Below are 17592 nucleotides of genomic sequence, written 5' to 3'. Positions count from 1 at the left end.
CCTCACCTTAACTATCTATAGCTACAGGAACAGCAATTACTGCATACTAACACAGAGGTTACAAAAATAAGATATTGGTCACTGGTGTGCAGCAGAAGGAAGGAGGGGTAAGTAGGAAGTGAACAGGAAAAAGAGCCCGATAAAATCTAGAAATAAACCCTGCATTTTGAGGAAAGTAGATGTCAAACATCATCTTTAAAAAAACAAGGGAAGAACATTGGGTGATGTGGTTGCACTCCTTGTAACTACACAAGCTGCACATATGACTTGATGAAGGAAAAAAAATCAGTCCTGGCTGACAGGTACCACTGCATTCTTCGACCAGTAAAGGCAATAATCATGCCAGCACATTAAAGTTCAGGTGCACCCTGCATCTGACTTCATTCACTAATTTAAGTTCAAAACACAGGTAAGAAGGCCAGAAGACAGACCATCTCCCAGCCAAAAGCCTTTCAAATGTATTTGTCAGCAAACAGACTGGCATGTGTTTTGGTTCAGTGAGCTTTCAGCCTCACAGAACCCTGTACCTTAGGGAATGTTTACAAAGAGTTGGAAACAGGTAATGAAGAAATATAAAACCATGTATGCTTTCCAGCTTCTATGCATGTGAATTTTCTCTGCACTCCACTGAAAATTTTCTGGGCTGTAAAAATTGAAAAGGGTTGAAAAAAATTGCCTTAACAATACAGAAATACTATGTGAAGCAAAACATTTGATAATAAGTAGTGTCTTGCAGTTTATTCACTTCCCACACTAAAAGCTGAACTCTTGCTGAACCACTACATCAGTAAAGCAAACTGGATGTGTTGGGCAATAGTGACCACCATTTCTCCAACAGTAACACCCCAGCCAAAACAGGAACAGTGAATTTTTTGCATCATCTTTGGGAAAATAATTTAAATGGCACTTGAGATTTCACGCCCTTGTGGCACTTATTTTTCAACAAACTGCTCCTTACTCTCCAGTATTTTTCCTTTGACCTTTTTTAGAATGCTCTTGCAAAAGCTGTGGAAATCAGCTATGCTATTGCAAGTAACAATGCTCTACTTCAGCCCTCTTTGGAACAAAATGCATATTTACACCTGGAATTATTCTTAGTTAATGTTTCATGCAGGCTCTTTTATTCTACATTACATTGGGAGAGAAATCATCAAGAAAAAGTGCACATGCAGGAAAACTCTAGAGCAAGGTAGTGACATCCTGTGGAAAATCTGAAAGAGAGGTGATACCATAAAGGAGACAGAACATGGGAAAGACACCAAAGTGCACAGGCCATTTACATCTCTTAGGGTGCTCCTATTTTAATTCTCTAACTAATGGTTGTCTGAAAAGACAGTGGTGGTGTCTAAAGCCATAGCTACAGCAATATCATATCAGTAGAAAATCAAGCAAGCAGAAAGAAGTGCAATCTGATGATCTAATTGCATATTAACATTCCTGTTTCCTTCACCCCAAAATCCATAGGTTTCCAAGTACAAAGAGCATGAGGTAGCAACGGCTAATTGAATTAGCTTGTTAAAATATAAGATAGTTAAAAATTACCCATATTTTTTAAAGAAACGCATGCTCTGATATGTCATTTAAACTGGAATTGAGCTCAGCAGTAATATCTGTTATTTAAAAAATCACAGATTTCTCAAAGTAGCTGAAAAGTAAAATCTGTTTGAAATTGCTCAGTTTTATGCATGGAGTTTTCTGCATGAGCTGGCAGATATATTTAAATTTTCTATTTATACAACTTACATCCATGTTTTACAAATATGAAGGAATATACTTTGTAACTGCCTTGTGAAACACATCACGATTTTAGAACTGACGAAATTCACAAGGAGAAATGTCTTGTCTAGGATCAAGATAGGAACAGATAGAATCTGCACTTCTAGAGCTAGAGCCTTGAGTGTATGCCTTCTTTGAATATAAAAAGACACTTTAGTCATAAGATTGGCCATGTCATATAAGCCTTTGTATACAACCAACTTCTTCAGGCAGCAGCAAAATGAGCAATGATTAAAAAGAAATCAGCTAAGACCAAAGCAAATGTGAAGAGAAATCAGCTTTCTTGGTTTTGGAAAAAGGCAGCGAAAAGAAATAAACAAGAAAAGCCCCCCAGAAAAGCAAATGGTCAGTCCACTTCACATCCAAAAGTTTTACTTCAAGGATTTCTCAACACGATGTAGAATACAGTGGTTCAAACCCCTTTCAAAATTTCAGTTTTGAGCCCATGTTTTAAAATTAGACTTGGGGTATTTTCAACTCCTGATTTCAATTCCTGATGCTGTCTTAGTCTTCTAGATTTTCACTGGCATAGGGAGGAGAAGCCAATTTCCCTATCTCTCAAATAAGCATGAGAAGTATTTGGTTACCCCATGCACCTTTTTCAGTGGATATCAAATGATGTTATGAGTGGAGTATCTCCAGTGAGGGCCATCCAGCCTAGAGACTGGGAAATGGGACTGCTTGGCAAAGTTGTAAATGTTCCTTGTCTCCCACTGTATGAGTTAGACTTCTGGTAGGGAGAATAACTTCCACCTTACAGACCTCAAAGTTTTATTTTCCAGCAACCTGGTGGGCAAATATCATCTGAACTTACAGTTTTGAGATTAATTAAATTACTTCATTAAAAAGTGGCTGGTTGGTGCTGCATGGAGTTGTTGTGTCCCCCCCCACCTTCCAACCTGTCCTGGAAATAAGCTCTGTCTACAGCTCTATAGATAGCAAATGCCTTCAGACATGCTTAATGGTTATCATCAACAACAAAACCTGCCTGTTCTTAACAGCGAAGCATAAGAAAATCCAGAGAAGTCCTTAGAGCCGAGCTGACGCAGCCACGGGAGGTGGGAGGCAGGGAACTGGATGGTTTTGTGAAGGAAGGAGAGAGCAGGATAAAAAATGGGAAGGTACTGACAAATTAAGCAAAATAGGTCCTAGCTCAAGATTATGTATTTTACAGTATGGCAACGTGGAGCACTGCAGGGAATGCACACCTCATTAGTAGTGCAGGTTCACTCTCATAATTTCTAGTACCATATGAAATCTCCAGTGGTGATATCCCCAGTGCTCTTCATAACCTGTTTATTTTGTACCTTGTGTGCTATAAAATGCAAATAGATATTGGTTTAGCTGCCAGGAGTTAAGTCTTTGTCACCTTTAAGAACATTAGTGCTCTATTGAGATTTGGCTTTTATCTGCAAATGTTTTATGAGATCTTTGACTTCTTCCCAGATCTCAGCATGCACTGCTTGCTGTGAAATGCCAGCAAGTGCTCTGCATGACTGGTGAATGCAATGCCGGGTGCGTAATGCCCGCTGCACTACCACTGACATATAAGTCTAATTAATCTCTTGGGCAGTCTCAAGAGCTGTCCACATGGTCTAGAGTCCATCTAGCACTAGTGTGAAAACCCCCAGAGTCTGGCAGATGACCATTTAGGAGCCAGAGTTGGAGGGCTCAAGCTGGCATGCATAGAGAAGCAAAGCTGCACTGCTTACAAAAAAGTCTCTGGAGACAGCACTGAGGTATAGATCCTGAAAGTTACTACTTCAGGTGAGTGTGGTTTGGTTTTTAATCCTTCATAGACGGTCTCACTTGGGTTTACTCACTCTAAACAGGAAAGTTAGATATACTTCAGTGGTCATTCTTAGCTATTTCCCTGACCATTTGGCTTGTGAATTCTGCAAGAGAAACTACTTCAAAATAATGACATGGAAAGTAATAACAACAAAAAATTTCTGTTGATAGTATACTCTGTGTATGTTTCCTTCTTCAACATAATTTAATCTAAATTTAATTTAAAAAGCTGTGTAGTTCACATTCATTTAAAATAAATAGGACATTTCCGTCAGCCTACCCTATTAGTAATGTGGTTGTGGTAATAACATACAGTCATGTTGTACACCAATTATAGGACACTGTTAGCTTTCTTGTTTATGTGGTACTAAAGTCCTACACAATTTAAACAAGTCCCTGACCTCTTACAACATCAATAACAGGAGTACTTTGCACTCATACAGCACCTTTCATCTCAGAGTGCTTCTGACACGTGAATTTTCATTACATCTACATACAGGTAGGTGTCTAGGCACACTTCAAAGGCAGGGAAACTGTGCCATGGAAAGGTTACACAACTTGGCACAAATCCCTGGTGAACAGCTGGGAATGTGAACTCTCCCATTTCTTGTTTTGAACGTCCAGACAATAATGCTTACCCCAAAACCATGTTTCATGAGGCATTAATCAAAATGTTTAACCCCCTACCAAGTTTGCAAATGGCTTGGGCAGACAATAAGCTCACTAATTCTTTTTGATACATTATTCATGACTTGTTCTCCTTTTCTGGCAACTTTCTTTTTTAAATAAAAAAAAAAACAAACCCAAAACCCCAATCAAATAAAGGAAGAAATGAGCAATTACTGCAAAATAATTTGGAATCCAAAACATTTAGCCTTTATGGCTCATCTGTTGGATCTCAAACACTACCAGATGGGCAATGTATGGCAAGTTCTCTGCAGGGACCAGAGCACCTGAGTGCCCTTTGGAGAAGGAGGCAGCAGGGCTGTGCTTGCTTGGTTTTATTTTCCAAGGACCCACAAGCCACTGAACACCGTGGATGCATACATAAGTTATGTTGGCACCTAAACTGCCTGGCCAACAGCTACTGACAGGGACACAAACTAATGATGCAGGGGCTGGCATGATAACTACAAAGTTAAAAAAAAAAACAACTCCAAACAAAAAACACTCTCCTAGTGTTCCCATTGATAATTAAGGGACTACTGCAAACTGGCCTTGATATTGAAATATTACTCTCTGCCTGGCCTTTGCCACCCCATGAGCATCAGAGAGAGTTACCAGCCACGCTTGCAAACTGTATTTAGTGCTGCCTAGAGTTGAGTCCGCGCTTCTGACAAAGTTAGTGAATTCATGCACACCTCAGCTTTCCCCCTTTGTAAAAATGCTGATGCAAATACACATTTATGTTACAAGTCAAACCAACAGAATATATGTCAGCAGCTCTGGAACTGTGTTAAAAGGAAAACTGATGTGGGTGGTGATGGATTTTTGAGCCCACGGAGGAGCAATGCTGTTATTTGCTGGTTGAGTTGTTTGAGGTTGTGTCGCTCTCCATCACATGGAAGGCATTTATTTATTTATTTCTAAGCAAGTACATCCAACATTTTTCAAGGGAGCCAGAACTTTTAATGCAAACTTTGCTTTCCAATGACTGAACTCTACATACAATAATAATTATTGTGAATTGCAGGGTAAGATGTTGAGAGTTGAAAACTCCTCTCAATGGCAGAATAAAAGAGACTATCTCTCTTCTGGTGGTGTTAAACTCTTGGGATGAAAATGCTCTGTTGTGTATATGTGTGTGCATGCATATACCTGGAGAAAAAAATTATATATAGATGCATGCACATGAACACAGAGAGACACAGATTTGAGTGGAGAAGGAACATTTAGCCAAAATATTTGGGACTCTTTTCCTGAAGGCTGTACTTTTAAGAATAAAGGTATGGAGTATTTAATTTCATAAAAGCCATGTAGCACTGTAAATAAACTGGAAATGGGTTGCAGAAGGAAATCAAGAAAGTAAGTTAGAAATGGTTTATCTCTCTAATATTCTGGTAATTTACCTGGTCATACATCAGGACTATCTTTTCAAGTAGAGGAAAAAAAGTCAGGTATTTGTGCGAGAGACTTTATGAGGTGAAGAAATAAGGTCAGCTCACTAGACTGGAGTAACTATAATATGGTCTTGTCCTAAGGCATTGCTGGATTAGAGTCCAGGGTCAACAGGAGGCTCTTCACTGGCTGTAGTGGTTCTGGAAGTGACTTCAGGAGCTGAGCTTATTAGTTCTTAAGCACTGCGCCAGCATTTTTTACTTCCTGTAAACTAAACAGACTTGCCATACCAAGCATCTTATATGGGGCAATGGTGACAGCCTTAACCTATGTTCTGCAAACAATCTTTAGCCTTACTGTAAATGTCCCTTAACCCAGCAAGAAACCTAGACACAGCTGCATACCAGGGATCTGGTAATTTTCTAGTGATGTTTGCTATTGCCTACAACTACTCAACACCCTATTACCTCTCAAGGTAATAGGGAAAAAAAAAAAAAGAGGTGATTCTATTTGTTTCTCACTTTTCAATCTGAGGTATCTAATAGTATAAGGTTTTGCTAAGAAGGCTGTGCTTTGAATGCTCTTCTTCCAAATACTCTCCCCACTTGAGGGATCAATGTATGAATACCATACATCAAAAGAGTTTATGACTTACAGCATTTCTTACACATCTCTTCTTCCCTGGTCAGGCAAGCTCCATTCTCTCCCCAGTTTTTTTACAGTCATCTCTTACTTCTGATCTGCAGTTCTCCTGTCTCTTTTACAGTATTGTCCAGAGCAAATAATATTCCTTCATGCAAATTTTCCTTCCCTTATCATTCTTAGAAATCTGTGTTATCTGTAGTATACATTCAAAGGAGGGGGTACTGCAGCCTTTGCAGAGCTATCTGTTGGCACACCTATTCTTCTATGTTGCTTCCATTCATCCCTCACGTTAAAATTATTGCATTTTTTTTAAAATTTAAAACAGAAAGGTGACTGGCTCTGCAAGTCAATGTACCTTCAGTCTCCCAAGTCCAACAATAACATCACACAAGTGCAAAAAGTAACTTCATGTATTACACAGAAGAAAATAAAATCACTGTCCTTTTGTCTGTAAGAGAAACCCTTCAGACGTGGAGTAGCTTTGTCCCTGCTTCAGTTTCCTGATTTCCTTGTAGGTAAGGCTGGTAAAAAAACTATCTTTCCAGTTTCTGCTCCTGAAAGAAGCTAGAGTTCTAGCAGGATGGATTTCTCCCCTTTCAATTAAATGTCTCCCCAGGCAGCCATCTGAGACAAGGGATAAACCCAACACTCCTGAAAAGCCAATCCTATGACTTGGCTATCAAACAAAACACATTTTCTAAGATATTTGGTCCCTAACACTGTCAAAGTTGTTAAAGTGTTTACATGTATCATTCACAGATTAACATCCCTCCTGTGTCACTGGCACCCTGCCAGACAGAAGGACCCTCGCTTATAAAATCAGTTGCAAATTTTGAAATCCTGCTTCAGAGCACACTGAAGCCATGGGGATGGTTTTTTTTATAGGCTGACATTTACCTTGAATTGAGCTGACCTTGTATGTAGCAAACCGTATGAATGCACCTGTCATACTCAGTTTGCTGAGTGCACTGCTTTCAATTTAACTTCTACTGTATGTTATTAACATGGCATAGTTATTAGCATTTAAATCTCCTTTGTCATTTCTATATTTAGATTTCCCTTCTCTCTCTCCCCCCTGTATGTTTTAAAGAAGACTGGCTTGGTAAGAAAGCACATAGTTGTTAGACAAGGATGGAATTGTATTTTTTAGTATCATGGTTTATTTAAAGGACTAGGAATCAAAATGCGATTGACACAGCCATGACAAACATATGATTAATGTTATTTTTTTCCCACTGTAGTATTTTTCCTTTCACTTTCTTCTTTACAAATGCTTGAAAGTACTTACTAATTTTCTGGTATCTTTGCTCAAGAAGCACAGGAGCAAGTGTCTATTCTTCTTAGCAAAACTGAGTGACTTAGGACAAGGACAAATCTATTTGGGGTGCAATACTCAGTGTGGCTGCTCAGCTTAACACTTGCAAGTAAGTAGTAGTGTATATCATTCTACTAAAAATGTAATGACAGGTCCCATATAGTGCAGCCTAAGACAAGATGTGCCCTGGATTGTCATAAATACCAAAACGTGAGAGCAGAGGTTCCCCCACGCCTCAGTGCAGTGGCAAACGAGCACTAGCTCGGGCAGGGGAGCGGGTACGTCAAGCTCTGAACAGGTTCTCAGTGCAAACGCAGCAAGCGGGGATTGGGAGGACGAAATGGGGTGGCGGCATGTGAGGGAGATAGGATGACAGCGAGTTCGGATACACCGGGCTATTTTCTCGGTGTCCATGCCAGGGGACAGCCTTAGGTCACCAAGACCGCTACAGAACTGCAGCAGTGCTGAGGCGCACAGACCACCGGCGGGGGCAGGGGCGCAGCCGGAGGTTCACCTGCCCGGAGGGGTGCGGAGCGGCTCCCCGCGGGATGCCGCGCTCCTCCCGCGATGCCGCGGCGGGGGCTCTCGGCGGCGGGGGCCGAACCGCTGCGGCAGCGGCAGCGCCGCGGGGCGGGGGGGCCGCGGCTCCCCTTCGGCAGCGGGCGGCGGCAGCCGGGTCGCCCGCCCCGCGCCCCGCTCCAGCCGCCGCCGAGCCGCGCTGCACTGCGCTAGGGGCTGCTGCACCTGAGCGGCCGTGTCAGCGCGGGGACAAACCACTGCCAGTCCCCGGCCAATGCATTATGTAATTTCAGATTATATAATCCTGAAATGCGAGGGGGAAAAATTCCCCAAAGCAACCCAAACCCTGCCATCCTTCTCCGGGCATCTCCTGGGGGTGCGGGGCAGCCCGTGGTCCCGGGCCGCCGCCAGGGCAGGCAAGCTGGCACCGGCCGTCTGCTGCCCCCGCCGGCGCAGGGGCCGCAGTCCCCGCTCGGCTCGGCTCGGCACGGCTCGGCTCGGCTCTCCGTCTCTTCCCGGCAGAGGCACCGACCGCGCCAGCCCGGCGCTGCGGGAGGGCGGGAGGGAGAGGGTCCCGGAGAGGCGCTGCCTTACCTGCTCCCCGAAGTCGATGGCGATGTTGGTGATGCCGAGAGGGACCAGGAACCGGATCAGGGGCCAGTAGTTAGTGAGCGCTGGAAATTTCACCATAGTCCCAGCTGCGCGGTGACCCGCGGCGCATCTGCCGCGGCAGGAGACAGTGCGGGAGGACGGCGGGGGGGAAGGATGAAAGGGCACCGGAGGAGGGTGCGTGCGTGTCCCTGTGCGTGTGTGCGGGCGGGGAGGGGGTGGGGGGGGAGATAAGGGAGAGGGAGAGAAGCAGCAGAGCCCCCTAAAAATAAAGAGCCGGGAGCGGGCGGGGGGCCGGGCCGGTCCGGTCCCTCCCTGCCCGGCGCGGCGCTGGCTGGGCGGCGGGGCGCGCTGTGCTGCCGCCTTAGCAGGAGACCCGAGAGATCAAGTCCATCCCCGCCGCCCTCCTCCCACACAACAATGATCCGCCGCCGCTGCCGCCGCCGCCGCCGCTGCCGGAAAAAAAAAGAGGAGGGACACCGCCGCCAGCCACTCGTGCGGGCAGCGCTGCCATCCTCGGGGCGCGGGGGCCACGGGAAGGGCCGGGCCAGGCCCCCCCCCCCCCGCCTGACGCTCGCCGGCGGCGGGGCGACGGCCGCGGCGCCGCGCAGGAAAACACCGCCCTCCTTCTCCTCCTCCTTCTCCTCCTCCTCCCCGCCGCCGCTGCGGGGCCGGCGCAGGCCGCGTTGCGGCGCGGCCGCCGGCGGGGATGCCGTGCGGAGCGACGCGGGGCCGTGCAGGGCCGGCGCCGGTGCGGGGCCGGCGGCGGGGCCCGGCCGCGGGGCGCCGCTCCGGGCTGCGCGGGCTGGCGGAGCACGTGGGTTTGACACACGCTCGCAGACGGGCGGCGGCGGGGGAAAGAGCGGCACCGAGCGGCTCCTCCCGACGCCGGAGCGGCCGCGCTGCGCCCCCCGCCCGCGGCCGTGGCGGAGCCGGGCCGGGCGCGGCACCTGTCCGCACCACTTCACCCCGCCGGGTCCTGATGGGCGCCCTGGGCTTCCCCCCATCCGCACGCCCGCCGCCCCTCGTGCAGCCGGGGGCAAAGGAGGCGTTCCCTGGCCGTGGGCTTCGGGCCTCAGGCAGGGGCACTCCTGCAGGTGCAGGAAAGGTGGGTGTCCTGAGCGAGGCGTCAGCCAGGGTGTCTGACCCACAGCTCTTCTGGTCAAAAACCTGAAATAAATAAATCTTGAACGTTTGGCAGTATAACATCCTCATCTTTCAAGATCTCTGCCTGAGCTCTGGGCAAGGGAATGTGCTTATGGCCCAAGGGAGCTTACCGGATGGCCCTCGCTGGCTGGGGCACCGGCTGCCTTCTGAGCCGGAGCCGTGGCAAACCACGAGGTTTTGCCAGTCTAAGGGTGGGAGAAGGATGAGAAGGCAACCCCCTTCTGAACAACTTGCAGAAATGTCTCAGCATTTTCAAATTTGCAAGATGGTTTCAAGGTTTCGTTGTAATTGAGTTGCATTGGGTCATTTAGGTTTATGGTGTTATCTTCCCCTTGCCCCCGTCAAGGAGAGTTAGCAAACATTTTGGGAAGGTGGGAACCCTATGAGGAGTCAGATCCCTGTATCTGATCCTCAGAGGACCAGTGGCCAGCAGAGGAGTGCTGCAAAGCTTCCCTCTCCCAAAGACAACTCTATTAAAATGTTCCCGGGACCAAGCACCATTCCACATGTTTGGAGAGTCAACAGGAGGGGAGCTCTGAAAATCCCTGGCAGGCAGATGACAGGCTGTGGGGTGGGGCTGGAGGAAAAGAGCCCCTGACTCCTGAAATGTTTTGGCAAAGTCAGCCCCAGTTGTGCTGGAGATTTTTTCCCTCCTACAGCTGGAGTTTGTCTCACCTAGCAACCCTTGAGCTGGAGCAGCCATCGTTGTGAGCACAGAGGAGCAAACTCAAATGCTTGTAAGACAGCAAACCTGCCTTCACCCTGAAGATCACTTACAATGCCACAGGCATGGTGTCCTGGAGTGAAGCAGAGAAAAACAGGAGAGGACCATAAACTGACAAGAGGGAAGCAGAAGTTTTTTGCCTAAGAGTGTCTTTGGATTAACAGCACCAGCTCTTCATCATCCTAAGGGAGAGCTAATCATCTCCAGATGGACCAGTGGTTCATCCATCAGATGTCTTCGAACCGTGTCCTGTGAGAGGGAACATTTGTCCTCCAGCCAACCTGACTAAAGCTGGACTTGAAGGAGAAAGTCTAAGAGATGCAGAGGCATCTCTAAGAGGCATTCCCCTGCAGGAAACACCAGCTTCCTTGTTTTACTTGTTGCTTGCACTGAGCTGAATTCCCTGCCAATTTAGGCATAGCCATATGTACACTTAGGTGTAAGTTGCAGGTCCTTTTCTTTGAAGCAAGCCTTATGCCTTTTGAACTCAAGGCTGGATATATATTGAAGCATTAATTGAATATTACATTCTTTCTTCCTGAGAATGTGCATGGTTTTAGATAACTGTATTGCCAGTAACTAATTTCTTCCTGTCAGGACTAGATGTTATTGTCATTGAGCTCATTCCTCCCTGCCATGGGTCTGAGAACAACTTGTAGATGATATTATGGAAGAATATTTTTTTTTTAATTCGATATTTTAAAGTGCTTTCTTTGCAAAGTGTGCCTCTTGTTTCAGTTTAGAGAGATTCTGTATTTAAGAGAAAGAAACCTTTAGTGCCGTTTTTGAGTCAGAGAAAAGTAAAAGGGAATCCCCAAAGCCACTTGTAAATATATGATTTTTAACTTGCCATTTGAACAATCCAGATGAGCTGATGTTTGAGAACTACCTCCTCTAATTCCTGGCAAAAACAAGCCATCCCAAAATTAAAGCTTTTTGAATCAAAATATTTGGACACTGTGTGTCTCACAGTGCAAACTCTAAAGAATACATAGTGATTATTTGTCCCAAAGTCATGTTCAGTCCTGGAAATACTGAGAAACCCAAGTGGTTTAATGTAGTATAAGAGAAGTATATCCATTTGGAGTTTTTTTATGTGTTCATAAGGTAGTTGATACTTTTTAATTCCACCACTTAATGAATCATGCCCCTTATATCTTTAATTCATTTCCATCTGATAGGTCACTTGAGGGCTGTGGTTAACTTATCTTCTTGCTGCTTGAAGCAGTACAGTTTTATTTTAAGAGTAGTTTTACATTTTACCTCCTCACATATACTGGAATGTCCTGGGCAAGTGTTAACCTAACTGATGCTTTCTCGAGTTCCATATTTTAAAATCATTAAACCTACTTAATAAACTGTTAGACAATGTTTTAGGTTTGTCTTTCTGCTTCCTATTCATGTCTTCCTTTTCTGGGCTGACTGTAGTTTTTTGTGCTTCTCTTTCAGCCCAGGTCATATTGCTCCTTGAATTCATTACAGAAACAAAATTGTGTTTGCAACCAAAGAACAAGGATGGTTTCTCACATCTTGAAGTCAGTAGTTTGCTCAGCTGATGAGCTGAGGAAATAGGTCATTTTAGCTGTATTGGGCAAAATGCAGTGATTAGTAATAATTTCCTTTCTAACATATTTTCTGTTACACTACATTTCTTACTCATATACCAAACACTGTCTGTTTGTTTAATGGAATAAAAAAGACTGAGAGGACAGCAGGAAATAATTAGCCATAATCTCACTGCTTTTTACAGAAAAATCATCTGGTCTGGGAGTATCTCAAATGGAGCCATCTCACTGGAGAAGTCCATATGAGTACAGTGCTGCAATGTATTACAGTGTAAAAATGTTGAAAGGTATCACAAAACCCCCTTGTCCTGGTCGTGAAATATAATTGTTGCTTAAGCAATGGGGGCAAAGCCTGAAGGTGTCTCCAGTAACAGAATGAATCAGGACAGTGCACATTACATTTACTCACACAGTCAGAAATCCAACATGCAGATCAGCACTTGGGCTTTAATGTGTTAGAGTCCCAGTGCTGTCCTGAGCTTAAAGGAGGCCCCTTACCACAAATACATGGTGGGAATCTTGAAAGGACCCTGCTGTAGTATTGCCTTGCTTCAGAACCATGCCTCTTTTTTCCTTGTTGAGGCTACTGCTAATTACCTTCTAGAGAAAACAGGTATTTTTGAAATCACTATGCTTGGGCTTCCTATCTCTAGTTGGCTGTTTAGCTGTCCCCCCTGCTTTTTGGAGCTACTGGGTTTCTTTCAAACCTTTTCTTCTACATAGGGTTTTTTTCTTATGATCCGGTGATTTAAAATCACTCATTGTGTAAGAAACTCAAACCAGCAAATAATAAAATTTGTCAGCCAGTCATCCCATAAGAGGAGAGATGAGCTGGATTTCCCAGCCTAAAGAATGGCCAGTGATTCTGGTCCCTGAATGGCCTTGGGCTCGGAGAGAGCAAATGATGACTATCTTTTCCTATCTGTTGTCAGATGAAGTTGAAGGACATCTCCACAGTCATATTCTGCTTCTGTCCTGAGTTCTTCCTCCCCCAGCAACAGCTGCCTCTTGCAAATTTAAGTTGGAACTGAGTCTGATGCATATTTGCAGCTCTTTACACCACAGTAGTTAAAACAATAAGATATTTAAAATTTAAAATTTATGTAATTTTAAAATGTTGTCAAACTATGACTAAATGTTATTGAATGAATGCTCAGAATGCGAATCTTGTGCACAAAATGGAAAAATACACTTTCCCATTCAGTGTTGAGGAATAAAAACAAAGAAATTATTCTACACACTATTTTTTCTGTGGGTCTGACCAGACACACAGTTGTAAGGTATCTTCAGGACCCAACTGAAGATCCCCTCCTTTCCCTGGACCTGAGTTCTGCAGAAAGCTTGTTTCTAGTGTTTCATTTCCTGCAAAGGATAGGACAAAAGAGGGCTAGAGGCACAACACTTTCTCTTACCAGGGCTCAATGAAGCCTGAATCACTACAATCACTGTGAATTGTGCAGAAGGGCTTTACCTCACACGGTTAGTGGAACTCTCCTTGTCTCACTCCTTGTGCATCAGCCTTAGGATCAAGGGGCACTAGGTTCTTGGGTTGTGTGCTTGGCCGTGGCTTCTAGGCTGTTGCAGTTCATGACTGGAAAGACTACAGAAATGTTGCAGGAAAAGAATATGTATGTAGCATTTTATTCTGTGAATTGGTAGGGTTGAACTGCAAGATCAGAAAACAGCCAAAGGAATTGCGTTGTCAGTCAGACAAGTGTCTGACTAATACAGTTCTGATTTAGCTGCATCTCTGTGTGAAGAATAAAAATGGTCTTTACAACTAATCTATGCCACTTCCTTGAGAGCAGTCTGCTCTGGACGCAGCTAGCTTGTCAAGTTAGATGATAAGGACAGTGCTCCTGCAGGAAACCTATGTCTTTCTTTTTTTGGCTGTCACAAGCACCCTGGCAGCAGCTTCAGGCAAAATTTTTTCCCAGCTGATGAAGCAGAAGAAGCTTCCTATTAGTTCTTGGTAGACCAGGATAAAAATGATGTTTGGTTTCAATGGCACAAGAAGACCTGGGTTTCTCAGTAGTGCCTGACTGATTTTTTGGATGAGACTCAAAGTGCTGCCTCTGGTCACCTGCAGTGGGGGACTCATCCAGGACGTGCCTTCTGCAACTGGGCACCCGTGAGTGTTGGCTCTGTATCCCCCATCTGTACAACAGTGTCTGTTCCATGGCACACTCAGGCTCACGGCCTGGGGTAATCCCAGCTGTAGGCGTCACTAGTGGCACTGGCCTTATTAGTGTTCTTTGTTCTTTGGGCTTGTGTTCTGAGTCCTAAACTGTATCTTTTTCTGATGCAACCTGGAGCACATGACTCTGCAGCAGCTCTGACACAAGAGAGCTGGTGGGAGCAGCTGGGCTGGAGCTGCTTGTGGGGATGCTCAGGGATGCCCAGCTGCAGCCCTTCTCATTAAGGAAATGATGCTGTGCCATTTCTTAGCTGATTGATCCAAACAGCTCATTCCTTGGTGTGCGAGTGGTATTAATGTAAATATGGCATTGCAGAAGGCTAACTGGACCAGGTGCTGCCTGAGTTAAAGATTTCTGTCTCTCAAGGGCTTTTAGCGTGGTATCTGGGATCCTGAGGGACCGAAATGCTTATAAACTTTGCATTCTACAGAGGGAATTGCATCCCTCACATCAGGCTGAGGCTCCAGCATTGTTTCATGATCAGAGAGAAAAAAACTTTCTCTTTGTCAAAGAAAATGTGTACAAATGTTGCATTTTCTCAGCATGGAAGAAATTAAATCCTGTATCTTAAATCTTAGTGAGTTTTGTGTAGGTTTTTACGTTGTCTAATTTCTAAATTACAGTTTATTTAATGGTTACAACTTTGAAAAAATGCAAGAAATAATTTAAAATATTTTCCAGGACTTATTTCTAGTTAATTAAAATGTATTTATGTGGATTTGCCTGGAATTCAGAACCCATTTTTAAATTTAGATTTGGCATCTTTGCTTTGAACATTAGGAAGAACTTTTTGTAGCCTATTTGATTCTCACTAAAACGTCTACGTGTAATTTCACTTGCTATGTTGTATATGAAATTTAATAACACACAATGCCACCAACAGCATACTGTTGCAAAGGTCAACCTTTATGGCTTTGTGTTTTATTAAAACAGTAATCAATACTGGACTTGAGCTGCTTAGAGATTATTGATGCAATTGAATGCCATTTAACTAAAACTTGTGGGAGGAGATGGTGATTTTGCATTGTAAACTCTTGTATTCAATGTCCTTTTGGGTAGAGCTCAGTTGTTAGATTAATTGTTGAGAATATGTTTAAACGTTTCAGAAATATGCACTTATAAGCTTGCAATATTTCCCCCTCTCCAGTTTTATTTAGAAGGGCCTCAGTCCATCCTGAATATGTGTCTTGCCAAACATGACTTCTGTGTTACCACAGAAAACCATAAAATAGCCTATACAGAGCCTGTAGCAAACTAATGAGTTAGCAATGTATTTGTGAGAATTCAGTAATATGCAAATGCAGAAGCATTATTTATTAGTGCTTGAAGGGCTGAAAATGCTATCATATATGCATGCCTAAAGCCAGTATGTCCTGAGTATACATTTCAGCAGAAGTTCTCCAGTGATATATTTTGTCTTTATCAAATGCGATAGGACAAGGGGTAATAGCTTTAAACTACAAAAGGGTCAATTTAGATTAGATATAGGGAATAAATTGTTTTTACAATGAGGGTGATGAAATACTGGAGCAGATTGCCCAGAGGTGTGGTGGATATCACCCTGTCCCTATAGTCATGGTCAGGCCTGATGGGGCTCTTAGCATCTCTTGTTGGAGATGTCCCTGCTTATTGCAGGGGGGCTGGACTAGGTGACCTTTAAAGGTCTCTTCCAACTCAAACTATTCTGTGATTCTTTGAATCTATGATATAAAGTTGAGTTTGAGACATATATAATGTTCAAGTACTTTCTTGCACTTCCTTTCAAGTCTGCTATGAGAGCACCTGTAAACATGTTAAGGGAGTGTAGAAATCTTTTATTTCATGAAGGATGATGAATGACATAGCTATTGGCATTTTCCCTTATTCCAACAGTATGCTGTCAATTTCTTCTGTAGTTTCAAAACAGTATTATGAAGAGACAAAAGAACCTAGGCACAGCACTGGCTGCCATTTGCATGTGGACTTGAAATATCTTAGGCAGGATTCTCTCAAAATTGCTCTACCTTCCATTCTGGATAATTCATTAATAAGATTCACATTCTTCCTAGGACAATGAAAATTAAATATTTTGAGTTAGTTTATCAAACTTTTCAATTGTTTGCCTGTTTTTTTTGGGTGCAGTGAAATGAGTTTGTTAAGCCCTTCAGACTCCAACTTACCATCTAAACCAGGTGTATTTGTGTCTGGATAAAGTCAAAGAACTGTTTCTTTCATGTGGGTGGGATGAGACTCTTTATTAGCTGAACCCCATTGTGCTACGATAAGCCTCTTTTTTTAGGCTTATCTTAGCACACTTAGAAAAGACACTGTAGCACAGTCTTTTCTGCCTATGAGAATTTAGATTAACATGTTATTACCCTAAATTGCAAAAAAGATGCGTCATATTCAGTGGAGTAAAACAGAATTTATTTTCTCATTTACTACTGAAAGTAAAAATTGTATGCTGAATGGATTTCTTAGTAAAAGTGACAAGTGTGTTGTCTCAGTTGTCATGAACCACAAGGAATTTGGTGTAGACAAGTTCGAGACCCACCAATGTATTCAGCAGTTGATCATGATGTTTTCCTTTCCTTTCTAGCAAAAATTCCTTCTCCGTCCTCCATCCAGCAGCTGTGCTGTGGACTGGAGGGAAGAGCAAGTGAAAGGAAGTAGTAAAGAAACCACATGTGACAGGGTGGGCTTGGTGTGTTTGGGAAACTTTTGGTGTTATGGAAAGAAGCTGGGAATGCTCCTCCCTTGAAGCTTGGCCGCTGGATCAAGCTGTCCAGATGCATCCCAACAGCAGAGACATCTCAGCGACACCAGAGAGCTGCACAGAAAGCCATCGCTGTGCTCTGGGTGCAAGGGAATGAGGATCTGCTGGAAGTGGTGGTAAGGGAGAGTGGGGACATCAAAACGAGCCTCACAATTGGAGCAGGGCTTGTTTGGTCAGTGGCAATGACAACAATAAAAAAAACATCTCCTGCTTGCATGGGTGGAGCTCAGTGGTAAAACCAGTGATGCAGTGCTTTGTTTCTTCTGCTGTGAATTTATGGCATGACAGCAGGGTAAATAACTGATTTTCCCCAAAGGATCTTGCTTTTGCTGGATGTCACGGCATTGCCTCTCAGGGTCTGGGAGCTGAACCTGAGTAGGTGATGAGGTTAAAGGCCTGAAACCTGGTAGGATGGGGAAGCAGCAGCATTTCATGGGGACATAGGGGAAGACAGTAATTTGGGGGCATCA

General features: G+C 44.1%; 1 protein-coding gene across 1 annotated transcript in view; it reads right to left on the bottom strand.

Moving 5' to 3' along the window:
• The window catches only part of ANKH (ANKH inorganic pyrophosphate transport regulator), a 97883-nt gene extending 88534 nt beyond the window's left edge, over positions 1-9349 (bottom strand). Inside the window, exon 1 of the mRNA XM_053979677.1 lies at positions 8699-9349. Within this exon, the coding sequence (XP_053835652.1) occupies positions 8699-8794 (96 nt within the window). The 5' untranslated portion in view covers positions 8795-9349. The remainder of the gene's footprint in view (positions 1-8698) is intronic.
• Between the last annotated feature and the right edge of the window lie 8243 nt (positions 9350-17592).

This window comes from Vidua macroura, chromosome 1 (genome assembly GCF_024509145.1).
Source record: "Vidua macroura isolate BioBank_ID:100142 chromosome 1, ASM2450914v1, whole genome shotgun sequence".
Taxonomy (NCBI): domain Eukaryota; kingdom Metazoa; phylum Chordata; class Aves; order Passeriformes; family Viduidae; genus Vidua; species Vidua macroura.
Note: the sequence above shows the minus strand (reverse complement) of the source record. Positions and strands in the feature narration are given on the sequence as shown.